General features: G+C 47.3%; 3 protein-coding genes and 1 long non-coding RNA gene across 4 annotated transcripts; 1 reads left to right on the top strand and 3 right to left on the bottom strand.

Annotated features, from left to right (window-relative positions):
- Window positions 1-362: 362 nt before the first annotated feature.
- Window positions 363-2,924, bottom strand: LOC125550463 (uncharacterized). Its single transcript, XM_048713461.2, has 3 exons — window positions 2,610-2,924; window positions 1,750-1,862; window positions 363-741 (listed from the first exon to the last, which is right to left on the bottom strand). Exons 1-3 carry the CDS (start codon window positions 2,671-2,673, stop codon window positions 664-666), a joined length of 255 nt encoding a protein of 84 aa, XP_048569418.1. The 5' UTR covers window positions 2,674-2,924; the 3' UTR covers window positions 363-663.
- A 2,678-nt stretch (window positions 2,925-5,602) lies between these two features.
- CAP1 (cyclase associated protein 1) lies at window positions 5,603-10,407 on the top strand. The gene is made up of 10 exons (XM_048713462.2): window positions 5,603-6,008; window positions 6,331-6,502; window positions 6,592-6,656; window positions 7,831-8,131; window positions 8,221-8,383; window positions 9,051-9,160; window positions 9,374-9,429; window positions 9,533-9,589; window positions 9,723-9,866; window positions 9,989-10,407. Exons 1-10 carry the CDS (start codon window positions 5,736-5,738, stop codon window positions 10,073-10,075), a joined length of 1,428 nt encoding a protein of 475 aa, XP_048569419.1. The 5' UTR covers window positions 5,603-5,735; the 3' UTR covers window positions 10,076-10,407.
- A 45-nt stretch (window positions 10,408-10,452) lies between these two features.
- On the bottom strand, window positions 10,453-13,124 carry LOC125550465 (glucan endo-1,3-beta-glucosidase 7). The gene is made up of 3 exons (XM_048713463.2): window positions 12,678-13,124; window positions 10,821-11,863; window positions 10,453-10,721 (listed from the first exon to the last, which is right to left on the bottom strand). Exons 1-3 carry the CDS (start codon window positions 12,760-12,762, stop codon window positions 10,578-10,580), a joined length of 1,272 nt encoding a protein of 423 aa, XP_048569420.2. The 5' UTR covers window positions 12,763-13,124; the 3' UTR covers window positions 10,453-10,577.
- LOC147974635 (uncharacterized) lies at window positions 11,990-12,671 on the bottom strand. The gene is made up of 2 exons (XR_015600208.1): window positions 12,410-12,671; window positions 11,990-12,320 (listed from the first exon to the last, which is right to left on the bottom strand). It is a non-coding gene; the product is annotated as an uncharacterized LOC147974635 (long non-coding RNA).
- Window positions 13,125-16,275: the final 3,151 nt, after the last annotated feature.

The raw sequence follows: 16,275 nt of genomic DNA, 5'->3' as shown, positions 1-16,275 counted from the left end.
TTTTCCTATGAAATATGAAGGATAGGAACCAATCCTATGTAGGAATAGGAATCCATTCCTATGAACCAAAGGGCACTGAAGGAAAAAATCCTATAAGAATCCTATCCTCTAGAATTCCTATGAAATTCCTGTAAACCAAAAGAGGCCTTAACCTGTCTGCCATTGAAGGCACCGCCAGACATATGTACGTCGACGAACGAGTTTAGAAGCCTCAATGAATATAAGAGTCGGCTTATGAAAAGAGCTCGGAAGAGATGGCTTATTTTTTAAGCCGTTCAAAAGAACTCGCCCTTAATTTCATCTAATCAAGCCCTTAGAGTAGGGGTACTAGTAGAAAATTGCGATGTCCAAGGACGCCATCATAGCCGAACCAGCAAGCCGGGATAAGTTTTTTACCCAGAGGGCAAGACAGCAGCAAGCCGTGATAGTAGATTGCTTCACTTCACAAGTTCACATGGTGATTGACCACACCAGTACACACACATTACTCGAAACTTTTTTACTAGCTCGTGCCACATTTTGAAGACCACGAATCTCAGTAGAGTTTTTCACCACGCCTTCCTGTGTATCAGGAGGTCAACTATGTTTACATGAGTCTTTTCTTTTCTCTTCCCATTTCCCCCACTGAAGTAAACTGCAGCATCGATTAATCCCCTGGTAGATCTACCTCTTCCTGCGCTTAGAAGGCTTCGTCGAAGATGGTTTTGGCACTTCGGGCATCTTAGCTTCGACACATTGCTCCTGCAAAACCGACCGGGGAAAAAAAACCCCAGGAAAATGGACCGCATCAGAGATCAGTTATCTGAAGAAATTGTTGACAGGATAGGAAGTGCAGAACAAAAACCGTGTGCTCAATTTTAGTGTAGACCAAGGCATACAGCCCCTGAAAGATGGTGGATTTTAACGACTTTTGTAAGTAGCACTGCGACACGCAGAAAGGTGGAAACTATTCCAACAAATAATGATAATTATAACGAAAACTACTGGAGTAACAAGTGAGAAACTGCTGGCACAAACAACAAATACAAGTAGCCCCAGAAAGACGGTTGCATTTTGATGACTTTGATAAGTAGCACTATGACACGAATTGCAGAAAGCTGAACTGTTCCAACAAAGAACGGGAATAACAACGAAAACTACTGGAGTAAGAAGGGAGAAACTGCTAGCACAAAAAACAAATACAGAGTGGCCCCAAAGATGCTGGAGGTACTAGAGAACAAGCTAGCAAGTATATGTACTGATGAATTATTAATGTTGATAACAGGAACCTTTTTCACAGAGAAAATTCTCTTAATGATAAAATCTAAAACATGCAACAGTGAGTGCTGAACTCCAATCATATTTGACAGTCATGACTTCAACTCAGGATTTGCAAAAGTTCCAGCCTTATGGACTAAAAATCTTAAAAAGTTTCCTTCCCTAGAAAACATTTGCATTTGTTTCACAGCTCAATGAATTGGACTAAGAATCTGCAACAGTTCCAGCCTTATGGACTTAATGTAAAAGTGAGATCTGACAAGTGACAAGAAAAAACTTTTAGCAGTCATGATCTAAGTGTAAAGAGTACCAGTTGCTAATGGAGCACAATATGCATCACTAATATAATTTTCAACAATGCTACAGGCTGCAAGTAATGTTCCGATTGACAGGTAAAAAATGAACAAAATTGCAGTACTAACTACTAAAGTGATATAGAGAGCCAGAAGAAGGACTAAATCTGGAAATGTTGGAGAACAACGGGATACAGACCTCCTCCCACTTCCTCTGGAGTTCCAGAAGCTCTTTACAACATGCTACACACTCAGCGTGGTAAGCAGCGGCTAGGTCTTTAATCAAGGCCTTCCTTTTGATGACGCCAATCACTTGAAATCATTGATAAAATTATGTGTCAGAATGCGATAAAAGAGTTAACAGAACTTGCCATACTTTCAAATAGCAACACTTGGCAAATGAGAAGGAAAAGCTAGATCTTCCAAACAGTTCGTAATAGAAAAGACAGAGTATTCGGTTCGAGGACATCCTAAAGATGGTGTCCTAAATAGAATGCCACAGTACTGTAATATAGCGCAGCAAAATTTATTTAACAAGCTTCTAAACTTAATGTTGGTACCAAAACAGTCGGTGAATGCACATCCTGAAAGTTTATGCAGATGAATTGTGCGCTAATTAAATATGTGAAGCTTCGCGACGATGACTGAGATAGCACATGGAAGCTTGTGCTAATCAAATCGCTTGCGTGGAAAAACAAACGGTTCAGCATGAGTTCCTAATGGCGGTCATGGATTCCATCCAAAGGGATCAGTATCCATTCACCGCATGCGTGTTCTCGGTTATTACTGCAATTGGACAGAGCCATATGAGGTACAAACATGTTGATAAGAATTATATTCCCAACCTCCCCTCCTGCCAATTCGTAGTTGTGAATTTCCCACGAATCAAACAGATTGTGTGCAGTAACCGATAAATAAATAGATAGCTACTACTAATAATCAATACAGTAGCCAAGATCCCCTAGACAGGGCTGAAACCAACCCAGCCCAACCCAGATCAAGCACGAACAAAGCAGCACAGCATAATTGGCAGATTGAGACGAGAAGAGAGGCCCTTACTCCGGCTGGGATCGAACTGCTGCTGCTCGTCGGAGGGCTTGTCGCCGTTGGCGGCCGGCTCCATGCGGACAGGATTGGAGACCCGCCGGGTTAGGTTAGGGTTCTGGCCGGCTAGATCCAGCCAACCAGCTGGCCAGGAGCGCGAGCGCTTGGACCAACCGAACGGGGAAAGGGAAAGGCTACCGAGCCGGAGTGCGGGAGAGTTGCCGGGCTGGCTATTTGTTTCCTCTCGTATACGGAGATCGCCGGCGGGCGGCGAGGGGCTCACCGCACCGGAGTCGGGAGTGACCGGAAGACGCACGAAGTAGAGACGGCTCGAGCTATCTGGGCTGTCTTGCTACTACGGCCGGATATGCACGAATGGGCTGCGTCTGGCCCAGGCCCAGCTGAGAGAGGCCACAAAACGCGAGTTTCTCAACAAATAGGGAACGCGCGAACTATGTCCCGCTTCATGCGAGATCGAAGCAGCTCTCGCCCAAAGGGTTTCCTCTTCCAGTTGTTTCAGGGCCGGAACATTTTAATTATTTTTTCGTCGCCTCTAATTTCTCGTCGCTCGATCGCATGTTTGTTTGTTGGTTCTACTCCGTTTTTTTTTCCTTTTTTTTTCTGTTTTTATCGGCTTTCTTTGTTTCTTCACAGTTTTCTCTAGTATTTTGGTTTTAATTTTCTTTTTCACCGTTTTCTTCATTTTAGGCCAGTTTTTCCAGATTTTTCTTTTCTTTCTTTTTAATTCAGTATTCTTTTAATTTTTTTTCTTTTTTATTGGTTTTTTCTTTTCTTTCCCATATATTCTTTATTTTCTGTTCTTGTCTTAGTTTCATCAGTTTTCTTTGTTTTTCTTTGGGTAGCCTTGGTTTTTTTATGGGTTTTCACGCTTTTCTTCAGGTTTTCCATTTTTCTTTGTTATGGAGGTGTTTTTTTTTCATCTTCCGTTCCTTTGGTTACATCGCTTTTCTCTGTTTTTCTATTTTCTTCAATACATGTCTACATTTTTCATACACTTTAAGTATACATCAGGAAACATTTTTTTATGTGTTTAATATTTTATAAATGCATGACTAACATTTAAAAAATATGTTTGATGGCAACTTTTTTCATACATATTATTTAATTTAGGTATACATCAAGAAATTTGTTTAATAAATATTTTTCTAAATATATGGTTAACATTTTTTGTGCACTATCAACTTTTTTTAAAATATACGCTTTTACGTTCATAAAATTTAATACATATTGTACATTTTTTGTATACATAAGTAATAACTTTTTGTACACCCTTAACATTTTTTAGATGATTACCATTTTTGAATATTTATCTTTGATCACTAATTTTTCATACACATTATATATTTTTGTATATATTAGGAACATTTTTTATACATGTTTAACATATTTAGATATACGATTAAGAAAACTATATGCTGTCAACGTTTTTAAATTTTTGTGCTTTTACATTCACTTTTTCATACACGTTCTACTTTGGTACACATTAGGAACTTTTTTAATACTTTTTTTTAACATACAGAAGTACATTATATGTTTTAGGTACCAAAAGGGACATGAGACTCCATGATCCTAAAAAGATTTCATAACCAAAATACAGAATTGGGACATGCATTTTAAATTATTGGAATCACTGTGGTAAAATTGTTACTACAAATAGGAGTATATGAGCAATTAGATAGATGGACAAATCTGTATGAGTGGTGTGGAAATTCCTTTACATCTTCAAAAATAAAACATCTTGGTATCTTTAAAAAATTAAATTACTCGCACCTAATTGAGCACACGGATAAATCAATAATTAGTTACCCAATTGTGTCGTCATTGCGCACTTCATCAAAAAAACCTAACTACCATGAACCATGATCAGCATCCATAAGCTCAATCTTCATCTGGATCTATGAGATCTACACCATTAAACCGCATAAACAAAACATTTAACAGTGTGGATTGGCTGGCAACGCTCACCTCTAAAGAGGACACGCAACACCGGTCCATTGCCGAGCTCTGGCGCGCATCGCGTCCCTTGTAGTCCAATCCTCGTTCTTTGAGCAAGCGACGATGGTTCATCTACTGCGACTGGCGCGGAAGGCGAAAAGATGGCGCGTACCGTGTGGACGATGCATGCATCCGTTCCTGGATCCCGACGAGTTGATGCGTGTGTTATGGCGATGTAACGCTAGCAGTTGCTGCTACTTAGGCGGTTGGATCAGACCCAATGGCCTTTCTTCCTTTCTTTCCCCACGGCTACACACGGCCCCCTTCCAGACACCTAATGTACATAATTGCATACGTGGGGGCTCCTTCCACCTTGGGGGCCTGGGGCGGCCAGCCCCCCTCAGGGCCGGCCCTGATGCCGTGTCGATGTTTCTTGCTTTCTTGTCTGTTGGCGCCAAAAAAGTTATAACTAGCTGATAGCGTAGAAATATGTTCGCTAATTTTCACGCCGTTGCTAATGAATATGCTGATTGTACCGTTCTATGAAAAGTTATAAAAATTTACGCGGGAACCAACATGCATAACTAGATTGACAATCACTTTAACTATACACACCGAATACAACATACATATAATAGACTTTTTAAACAAAAAGATGATAATATGTAGCATCTCTCTCGTTGCTAGACTTTAGTAGTGGCCTTTAACTTTCGGCAGCAACTCACCGACTTAATGATAAAGGCAACAAAAGTTCATGTTTGCAAGCGTAACGCAACAACGACTCCTTATCGCCGACCCTTTACCAAGTTGATTGTATTTCCTGATTGATTAGGTCATGCTAATCTTCCTTTCAAGATGCTACTGGTAGATCACAAATTACCATATAAAAACTAAAAATATATTTGGTACTTTCATCTTGTTTTGAAAATTATACTCCGTACATGATTAAAAAAATATGTGGTACTTTAATTTTGGGGAATTATCCAGTGCCCCAGCATCTCACAATCTCATGTATTTCCTGTCGCCACAGAAAAGAGGGAAAGCCGCTCGCGAAGCCGCAGAGTCCATCAAAACCGCAACCAGCTGGAGAAGCGGCGCCACAGAGACGCACTCGCTCGCACGCACACCGCCGCACGGACGCGCACGACCGACCCGGCGGCCCGATTCGTTCTCCCTCGCCTCGCCATGGAGAAGGCGCTCGTCGAGCGGCTCGAGGCCGCGGTGGCGCGCCTCGAGGCCGCCGCCGCGTCGGGGGCCTCGGCCGCGCGCGACTTCGGGGGCGCCTCCGCGTCGTCGGATCCGGCGATCCTGGCCTACGACGACTTCCTCGCCGACGCCTTCGCCCGCCTCAACGCCGCGGCCGAGAAGATCGGCGGGACGGTGCTCGAGGCCACCAACGTGCTCGCCGAGGCCTTCGCCGTCGCCAAGGACCTCCTCATCCTGGCCAAGCAATACCCGGTACGGCGCGCGCTTCCCTCCCTGCCCTGATCTGCTGTCTACGTCTGCGCTCGGCCCTCAGATCTCCGGGCGTTCCCTTCGGTTCTGGGGCACCGGGGCGTTGGTTCGGTGGAAATGGCTGGTCGACCCGAGATTTTGATCCTAGGTTAGGTCAGGAGATATAGGGTTTCGTTGATCGAGACGTCTGGGGCTGATGCCACTGTTGTAATGGCGTCCAGTATTGGATGCTGCCGCATAGTACAATGTTACCGTGCTTGATGGATCTGCAAAATTGTAACTGCAATTCTTACATCACTGAACCTTTTTTCCCCCTGTTCTGCAGAAACCTGCATCAATGGCTAAAGCGCAGGATTTCCTCAAGCCTCTAAACGATACTATTGCGAAAGCAACCGCTATGACGGAAGGAAGGAGGCCCGACTATTTTAATCACATGAAGAGTGTTGCTGACAGTCTCCATGCCCTGGCTTGGGTTGCGTTCTTAGGGAAAGGCTGCGGTTAGTGAAATTGCTTCGTTGGCTCTGAGTCCGGTCGAGCTTTATACATGTTTCGCGCCTGATTTGCTTTTATTCTTCCACCTTGCAAGGCATGAGTTTCCCAACAGCACATGTTGAAGAAAGCTGGCAGATGGCCGAGTTCTACAATAACAAGGTATGTCTTTTAGTATTCCATTTTCGACAGGCCTGGCGTAGTGGTGAAGTACTCCCCAGTGTGCCAAGAGGTCCTGGGTTCGACGCGGCCTCTCTGCATTGCACTGTGCAGGGGTAAGGCTTTGCCTCGTATAATCCTTCCCCGGACCCCACCTGCCGTGGGAGCTTCTAGCACTGGGTCTGTCCTTGCTCCACAATACCTGTGGCATTTATACCTACTGCCGTGGTTAAATTTATGAATAGCAAAAAAGCCTGATAAGAATGCTTCGGTGCTGTTTCTTTTTGGAAAGGTCTGCTATAGATTAGTGAGATGCATCTGTAACACTTATGGCTATCATCCTTTTTTATTCAAGCAAAACAACCCATTTATCATTTCTGGTTGTCACTACTAGATTATTCTTTAATTAAAATTTATTTTTACCATGTAATAGGTGTATTTTGTAAAACAAAAGCATTAGAACAACCTTGTTTTTAAAGTTATATTCATCCTGAAGAAATTGAACCCTATAAGCATCTAAAACAGTACATGCTACTTTGTATTTTTGGTCGCCAAATCAGGATTTTGTTGGGGTGGATGAGAAAGAGTGAAATGAGAGAATGAACTTGTATCTTGTACAAGATAAAAGCTAAAGGACACACCAATTTTTTTAGATGCAGCACAAGATGCATTTGAGAGCTGAGCTCACAAACCCGGTAAAAGGGGAATGGGGGATGTGCTGTGTGCATGAGTGACTGAGGAAGAGTGCCGAGGAAGGGACAAGATCGACCTGTCAACATAATTCTGGAAGGGGACGGTCGGGATTATGAAGTTTTTGACAACTTACTTATTAGGTTCACATGAGTAAATAGGAATACTCTTAAAAGGCCTAGAGTAGCATAAAGTTAATTTTTATGTCTTTTTCCGAAACCTTTGATGAAGATTACATATTTGTAAACCCACACATGCTAATTCATAGTAATTGAACATTTGGGTGAAACATTTACTTATGTTTTGCCTGAATTGTCTTGTGATTTTGATTAATTTTTGTAAGATGTCCTCTCGCAAAGAGTGATTTAGTTAGTGCATCACATTACAATGGTATTAGTGATCCAGCTGAAAATTTTCATTCTACTACGAAACCAGATGTGTATTTGTTGTTTTGGTTCATGATGCATATACACCGTTTTTCTCTTAGGTTCTTGTTGAGTACAAGAACAAAGATGCTGACCACGTTGAGTGGGCTAAAGCTTTGAAGGAGCTCTACACACCTGGCTTGAGGGATTATATTAAGAAATATTATCCTCTTGGGCCTGTGTGGGGTCCTGCTGGATGTGCACCACCAAAGGCTGCTGCCCCAGCGGCTAAGGGTCCTCCTCCACCTGCTGCACCATCAGCTCCTCTTTTTAGCACAGACAAATCTCCAAAATCTTCGCAGCCTAAGCAAGGAATGTCAGCTGTGTTTCAAGAGATCGGTGGGGGCAAAGATGTGACTTCAGGTAGATGATAGCACCTGCTTTGTCTATGACCAGAGATTTGTTTCCTTCTAGAATAACATACATATGAGGCCCTATTATTATTTTTACAGGGCTGCGGAAGGTTACTGATGACATGAAGGCTAAAAACCGTGCTGATAGAAGTGGTGTTGTGACCAGTAGTGCTGCTGCCCCTGCTCCTGCGAAGACTTCTCGTGCAGGAACCTTTGGCTCCAAGACTGGAACCCCAAAACTGGAGCTTCAGATGGGTCGCAAGTGAGTGCTAAAAACAACATACTGTTATCTAGCGTCTATTATCTATTAGTACGTCATTACAGGTTGTCACTGATACGTTGTGGGTTTGTTTGGTGGTCTGCATCAATGCCAGGCAGGCCCAACCATGTGGAATAGTTATAGAAACCTTGTGTTTGATTAGTTGGGTTAGAGAGCAGGCACAGAAATAGATGGACTTGCGCGTAGTTGAGAGGGAGCTGAAAACAGGATATGGATTTGTAATCCTGTTTAACGAATTGTTTAGATGAATGCTCGTGTTGAGGTTTGTGGCACAAATATAGATGAAAGAGTTTCAGAGAAAATGACTTCACATAAGACCAAGGGATAGTTAAATTCGTGTAAGAAAAACACTCATCTCGTACTAACCGGAGATAATTAAATGCAATATCAAGAGAAATTATTGCAAAGAAAATTAAGGAAGCACATTGGATTAATTTTGAATTGTGTATTTGAATAATGTAATTCCATCTGATATCAAAGAAGCTAACCTTCTTTCCTAATCTATATTTCTTATTGGTGTCGATAATTTACATATGCTGCTTGGTGGAGCTTGCACCATTTAATTAGTAGGATAATATTGTGGTTCTTTATAAATGAGCGCATATTTCTTTACACTGATCTATTTTACATTTCCTCTTTAAAATGGCAGATGGGTGGTCGAAAATCAAGTTGGTAGAAAGGACCTTGCTATTGATGAGTGTGATTCTAAACAGTCTATCTATGTGTTTGGATGCAAGGATTCCGTCCTTCAAGTAAATGGTACTCCCTCCATCCACAATATAAGATGTTTTTGCAAGCTAAAACGGTTTGCTACGTCCCACAATATAAGATATTTTTGCAAGCTAAAACAGTTTGCAAAAACGTCGTATATTATGAGACGGAGGGAGTAACGTATACAAGTATATCTTTACTTCGGATATATTATGTTCTTCTGGAAGCTTTGGTCAATAGCAAATGCTAAACTTTTTGCAGGTAAAGTAAACAATATCACCGTCGACAAATGCACCAAATTTGGAATTGTTTTCAAGGTTAGCAAAAACCATTCTGGGGCGTCAGCTAACTGATATTGCATTTCTTTTGTGGAATTAATATTGCATATGCCGAGAGTAATTTAGTTAATGTGTCATGCAGGATGTCGTAGCAGCTTTTGAGGTTGTCAACTGCAACGGCGTTGAGGTGCAATGTCAGGTACTCGATTGTTCTGTGAATTCGTGTCATCGGTCTAAAAGTGTCACTTTTGTTTGTATGATGGTCAAACCTTTTGAACTTGGCATGCTTCTAGTGTCGTGAAGCACTAAACTCATCGTCTCTTTACCTGTAGGGCACTGCACCGACAATATCAATCGACAACACAGCTGGGTGTCAGTTATACTTGAACAAAGAATCACTGGCCGCTTCCATTACTTCGGCTAAATCCAGTGAAATGAATGTATTGGTTCCTAGCGACGAGACTGATGGCGACTGGGTAAGATGCGATCTTTATTTTTGCACCGTGTGAATTCCTCTTCTGTACTACGGAATAAGGCTGGGGTATCTACACATAAGCTACAGGCCTAAACCTAACCTTGTGTGCTTCTTATGCTGCAGGTGGAGCATCCTTTGCCGCAGCAGTACATCCATTTTTTCCAGGACGGGCAGTTCACCACATCCCCAGTTTCTCATTCCGGCGCATAAATAAATCCGATGATATCTTCTTTTTTTGTGTGTGGCTGTTCGATTGTTCGATGCTGCCTTTGCCTTGTTTTTTTTTTCTAAGATGGTGGTATGCTGAGAGTTGTTGTAGCTCTTGTTCGGTTGTTGACTTCTTCTGAAGCCTTAGGTTCTGCCTGCAGATTGTTGTTTCTCTTGCCATTCATTTGCCCAGTGTGTAGGGGCTGGCCTGTATGTTTTCCTTGCACTTGCTTGGTATTTTTTGTTATTTGTACGCCAACAAAATACTTCAGTATGCTTCGGATGATGATTCTTTTTATGATATGCTATGACTGTCGGCGTGTCCCTACCTTGTCTTTGATGTTGGTACACTGTTTCTTTAACGAACTGGGGTTCCCAACTGATTATGAAACAAATATATTTGTTCACATCGTATCAGAGTTGGACAGTGCAAAACCACATATGAGCAGAACACAAGTTGCTTGCCTCAACACACATTACAGAGATTGCAGACAGAAAAGGAAGGTCAGGCCAGCAGAGACATGAACAAGAAACAAGCAAACACATGGAGGGCAGGCACGGTGCGAGGCGATTCAGCAGCACTACGAGCATGCCGAGGCGGCGACGTCGCCGCTGCCGACGCGCTTGGCTGCGGCTGCACCGGCGTCACCTGCACCAACAGAAGCGAGACGAGAGCTCCACCGTAAGTTCACAAGAAACTTCGAAAGCAAACAAGATCCAAGGGCAGACAGAGTGATGGGTGACCCACCTGCGGTATCGCCGGCGGGGGGCTCGCCGGCCGCAGCGTCGGTGCCGGAGCCGGCGCCAGGCCCGCGGTGCCGTTCCTCATCAGCCCCGTCGGGTACGTCTCGGTGAGCGTGGTCTGAAAGAGGCCGAAGGACTTCTCCGACGCCTTCCCGGGCTTGAGGTCCTCGTCGTACACGGCGAAGAGGTAGGTGTCGACGGACTTGCCGGGCATCCGCGGCGTGCCGACCATGGACCGGAGGTGGGAGACGAGGTTGGAGACGAAGGCGCGCGCGTTCTCCACGGAGGCGCCGGCCTCGTCGGCGCCGCCGCTGTGCGGCCACCCGGTCTCGGCCACCACCACCTCCACGTCCTTGTACCCCTTGGCGTCCAGCGCGGCGCGCACGGCGTCCACCTGCGCGTCGAACATGCTGGTATAGGTGAGCCCGGACCCGGCGTCCGGCCGCCCGGCGTTGGGCTGGAAGAGGCAGAAGGCCAGCGTGTCCGGCCTGGGGTCGTCCTGGTACGCGAAGTAGGGGTACGGGTTCACCAGGAACGGCGAGCCGGTCTTGCTGAGGAAGGCCAGCAGCGGGTCCAGCGCGGCCGACAGCTCCGGCTTGAACGCCCCCGACGACGGCGGGTCCGACGACGCCAGCACGTCCATGGCGTTCACCGTGGACACCTTGATGCCGGAGCTGGCCGGCAGCGCGTCGTAGATGTTCTGCAGCGCCGGGACCAGCTGCGAGATGAGCGCGGCGTCGCCCGAGTAGAGCACCTCGTTGCCGACGGAGATGCCGTTCACGGCGGGCGAGGAGGACGACGGGAGGTGCGCGGCGACCCAGGCGGCGGCGGCCGACGGCGAGGATGCGAAGGAGGGGATGTCGGCGTTGGCGGCGCCGAGGAGCAGCGAGATGCTCGTCCCGGCGAAGGCGGCCACCACGGCCGGGTCGGTCCTGTAGAGGCGCACCTTGCCGATGGTGGTGGACTTCAGCAGCCGCGCCGTCGACGCCGGCGGCGGCAGGTTGTCGGCGATGTCGCCGTAGTTGATGCCGATGAAGGACTGCGGCGCTGCGACACGTGTCCCACCGTTAACAACACAAGTATATATACGGAGTAGTTTTTTTTAGTAAACAACATGAGTATAGTTGGCAAAATGCACTCCTAAGGTCACTGCACAGTAAATAAACTTGTGAAGAGCACAAGAAATCCCCGCGGAATTCAAAATTTCAAATGGGTAGACTTGGAAAACAAAGTGTGTCAGGTCGGTACAGCGCTAGTACAAGTCACCCTCACAACGACACGACGAGCGAGCACGTAGGATTTTATCACGAGTGCGCGTGCATAATTGGATTTTTTTTCGAATTGTTAACAATGTTGCACGGTTGAGAGCGCAGACACCGTTGTTTTCCACAGATGTAAGTAGGTTCATTTCACTGTCACCCACATTCTTTCCCGGGCTAAAAACAGAACCATGTCGACACGAAGGGGACGGTTGAAGAACCGACGCCACTTTTGGCTGAAGAACCTACGTGAAAGAGACGTCAGTTACTAGTACTTAGTTACCCTGTGATCTGAATTCCATTCCAAGAAGTAGAAGAAGAAAAGGTACACTACCAACGATTTATTTATTTTTCTCCTTGTCAGGGCTATGATGATGCTCCAGTGGCAGTAGGAAGGAAGGAATCGAACATCTGGACATGTGCTCGACTGGCTCAAATCTCAAAAGAGCGTACAGTACTAATGATAAAAGAAAGTGAGAAGAAGCTTCCAAAGTCGAAACACCGCAACGGCGAGAAGCCGAGAACAGAACCGAATTCAGATTAGCCGAAGAAGAAAGCAAAGAACCGGATGCAGGCGTAACCGACGGAGCCGAAGATCATACCAGCATACGGGACGTGGACGAGCAGCAAGAGCCCCAGGAGGAGGAGGGCAACCAGCAGAGGCCGCGGCATGCTCGGCCCTGCCATCGCCGCTCCGGCCGCGTGGTCGACCGAGCTCTTCTTGTCCCTTCTGCCCGCTTCCTCGTACTGCTGCCGCTACCTTGTGGCCGCGCACTCGCTCACTTGGCTACACCAGCTGAAGGCTGCGGTTTAACTAGTGGTGGTGTGGCACCACCACGGATGATGTGAGTTGAGCTGATGAGTTGCTTAGCGAGGAGGAGAAAGGGAGGCGCGCTGCGCTCTTCAATAATAAGGCTGGAAAGAGAGAGAGGGGGGAGGGAGAAAGAGGGAGCAAGCAAAGCGGAAAGCCCCTCTCCCCGGCCGGCCCGCTCCTCCTCTGCTGCAAAAGAGAAAGGAAAGCTTCCAGACGGGGAAGGAAGGAAGGAGCCGAGCCGCCGGATTTGAACTACCCGACCCGAGTGGGTGAGGTGGCCCAGGGAGCGGTGCGGGGATCCGACGGCCAGGGTTGCTCCGTGGGTGGGATCGGGGATTCGGTTCAGGCTCAGGATCGAGGTGGGCGCGGTGGCCGTACATGGTGAATCGGTGATGTATCTACCTGGATGCGACCAACTCCTCGTCCTGTCCTCTGTGTTAGAGCACGATGGCAAATCCGCCCTCTCAAACGCTCATCATGTACTCCGTTAGAGCCGTGACGGGCAAATTCGGCCTTCCAAACGCCCGCGGACACGGACATTGATCGCGCGCATCATAATTCGTTATCAACATCCGTGTATCTCATATCCGGCATCATATATCCATGCTACGCATGCAACGCGTTGAAATACTGTACGTGATCAAACAACGGACAAAAAAATCGACATCAAACGGACAATGAGATGCATAAACCCACTTTACATTATCCAAAAGATCACCGCAGTTCATCGCCGCACAAGTTCAACTACTAAAAACGATAATTAGACTTAAGAGGGAGCTTCTTCACCACTTCTTCGCCGGGCCTTTCCCCTTCCGATCACCGGCGTAGCTGTAGGCGTCCGCGGCTGGTGGAAGATCTTGGTCGTCGGAGGAGGTGGAGCTGCCATCGGAGTCGGAGCCAGAGAAGAACAGGACTAACAGCCCTTTCATCCAATGGATGGCCTTATCCTGTTGCCGCTTTAGTTTGGCGACCCGAGCCGCCTTCGCCGCTATCTCCTTCGCCTCCCTCTCCGACTACTCTATGGCTAGCCGAAGGTCCGTTGCGTTCTTTCGCCGGAGGCGTTGGGCGTCTGTCTCCGCCGTCATGATCGACCAACGGTAGACCTCGGCGAGGAGCCGCTCCTCCTCGTTGGGCTCTGCCGGCATCTCGCGCCGACGGCGCACGGCCCGCTCCGCCGCTCCCCCCCCCCCCCCCCCCGCCCCTTGCCCGCTGCCTCTCGCGGCAGGCGGCGCATGCCTCCTATTCCAGAGTGTGCGTGCGGGCCGGCGGCACAGGGATTAGCACCCACCGCTGCCCGCGCGGAGGAGCGGCCGGCAAGTAAGGAGACAGTGCAGGGGCGGTGCGGACTGCGCTGTCCTGGTGGAGCTCAGCGCGGGTCGGGAGGGTCCAGCTCCGGCGTCCGCGCTGCGCTGGCGCGGGAGCTGCGGCGACGCTGCGGATCTGGAGCTGCCCCTGGTGTCCATCTTGGACCACTCCAAGGCAATGCGGGGGGCTAGCTCCTCGTGAACGTCGAGGTCGGAGCCAGAGTCGCTGCCGGAGCTGGACATTGCACCCGGGTGAATCGGAAGAGGAGAGGACGGAGGGAGTGAGTCAGCTAGGGTTCCAAACGAGGAGCCGGATGGGGTTTTTTGTGGGGCAGCCGTGGGGTCGGTGGTGGGTTGGGCCTGTTAGCTTCGACCGGCGGACGCGCCCGGGTCGCCTAATATTTGTGCTATTCCCTCCGTTCCAAAATATATGACCTGATTTTGTATTAATTTTAATACAAAGTTGGGTCATCTATTTTGTAACAGAGAAAATAGATATAAAGGGTTCCAGACAGTATGGACGTTTGGAACGAGATTGAGGCATTCGTTTGGGTTAATTTTTCTTGACCGGTTAGTGATCAGACGGGCCGTCCGGACGTTTCAGGCCGGTTAGATGGTGTTTCCGTGTAGCCTCTCCCTGATCCCCGCCGATCGTACCTGCCGCCGGGCGGCCGGCCTGTAGTCAGTGGCGTGACGCACGGGGGTTCATACCGGACGCACGCCAATGGACAACGGGTGATACAGGTCGGGACGCCAAAGTGCGTGATGAATGTGCTACGAAACTGACATTTTAGCTGTTTATTTAGGCACGAGGGATCGGATGTTCGCGCGACACGCCCAGGTGCATCCCGTCGACGAGCCGACATGCACGCGCCATTCGTCCCCGGACGTCTCAAAAGAGAAGAAGCATTGATCTCTCCCCGGTGACACGGATTAGTCCACATGGGCAGATTGTTAGATCGGGACCTACGATAATAAATGGTGATCAGCACACGCACGCGATCACCCGCAGGCCGACACCTGGTCGCCAATGCGACGCGTGAAGAGGGTTTGATTGATCGATCGATTTGTGAGGTTTTTGTTTAGATAAAAGGTGTGATCAGTGAGGAGGTGATGCAAGATGCAACTCCTGCCGATTTGGTTTCTCCGGCTTCCTTTGCCACTGGTCACACCGGAGCGCCTTTTTCTCGTCATCACGCACAATCTCAGCATTATTGTGAGGTTCAGTGTGAACCATGGACCGAGCAGAAACAGAAATTTCAGGTAGAAAGGTAGCTAAATTTGACGGGAGAGTTCTAGGGTTCTAGCCACTCTCAGACGTGCATATATGAGGCTGGCCAGAACACGACGGATACAGTTTTATACAATACAAGCAATGGTGGCTTAGGACATCTCCAAGGAAGACCGACAAATAGCTTTGATATATGTCCGTTTTTATGTTCGGACATGGTCCACGGACATGATATGAAAAAGCGTCATTCAACTCTTTTCACAAATTAATCTTTATTTCTCCGGTTGGAAGAATAGAGAGGAGAGAGGATGATGCATGTGTGGAGAGAGAAACGAGAGGAGGACCACATGTTTCTTTTTGATGGTCAAGTGGATGACGCATGTATAGCTCCTCCATGTTTGTCTCGGTTGTGCAACAAAACAGACGTCCAGACCACTTCTCGTACCGATGAGGGTCCCATTGGATGACAAAATTTGCCACAAACGGTCGGACACCACAACTCACACATATACCGGAGTTTTGAGGGCCCCCTTTGGAGATGCCCTTACAACCCAAATCCTTGACACAACAACTCAGACATTTACCGTTTTCATTCATTAAGAAGTTTTAGACATATGCCCACAAAGATGGAGAAAAAAAGACTACTCTCGCGCCATTACATTAATCAAGTGTTTCGCGTCCACTAACGCCCAAACATGGGCTTCCTCCTTGATCTTCCTAACAACCACCATTCTGGGGGTGGAGGTGTTGCGGAAAACTCTTGCGTTGCTTTTCTTCCAAATCTCCCACGATACTAGCATCATCAACAAAGTGAGAGCCGGTCTTGACATTTGCCCAAACCATTGTAGAGA

Source organism: Triticum urartu, chromosome 4A, assembly GCF_056163025.1.
Source record: "Triticum urartu cultivar PI428250 chromosome 4A, HENAU_Tu73, whole genome shotgun sequence".
NCBI lineage: Eukaryota > Viridiplantae > Streptophyta > Magnoliopsida > Poales > Poaceae > Triticum > Triticum urartu.
This window is presented reverse-complemented; position numbering and strand designations above follow the sequence as displayed.

What these genes read in the sequence shown, in the direction of transcription:
- CAP1 (XM_048713462.2), top strand. Translation starts at nt 5,736, where the DNA reads ATGGAGAAGGCGCTCGTCGAGCGGCTCGAGGCCGCGGTGGCGCGCCTC. An exon ending in CCGAGTTCTACAATAACAAG is followed by an intron (nt 6,657 to 7,830) that starts GTATGTCTTTTA and finishes TTTTTCTCTTAG; the next exon opens with GTTCTTGTTGAGTACAAGAA. An exon ending in AATTTGGAATTGTTTTCAAG is followed by an intron (nt 9,430 to 9,532) that starts GTTAGCAAAAAC and finishes TGTGTCATGCAG; the next exon opens with GATGTCGTAGCAGCTTTTGA.
- LOC125550465 (XM_048713463.2), bottom strand. Translation starts at nt 12,762, where the DNA reads ATGGCAGGGCCGAGCATGCCGCGGCCTCTGCTGGTTGCCCTCCTCCTC. An exon ending in CGTCCACGTCCCGTATGCTG is followed by an intron (nt 11,864 to 12,677) that starts GTATGATCTTCG and finishes CACGTGTCGCAG; the next exon opens with CGCCGCAGTCCTTCATCGGC. An exon ending in CCCCGCCGGCGATACCGCAG is followed by an intron (nt 10,722 to 10,820) that starts GTGGGTCACCCA and finishes CTGTTGGTGCAG; the next exon opens with GTGACGCCGGTGCAGCCGCA.
- LOC125550463 (XM_048713461.2), bottom strand. Translation starts at nt 2,673, where the DNA reads ATGGAGCCGGCCGCCAACGGCGACAAGCCCTCCGACGAGCAGCAGCAG. An exon ending in GCAGTTCGATCCCAGCCGGA is followed by an intron (nt 1,863 to 2,609) that starts GTAAGGGCCTCT and finishes AATGATTTCAAG; the next exon opens with TGATTGGCGTCATCAAAAGG. An exon ending in TCCAGAGGAAGTGGGAGGAG is followed by an intron (nt 742 to 1,749) that starts GTCTGTATCCCG and finishes TCGGTTTTGCAG; the next exon opens with GAGCAATGTGTCGAAGCTAA.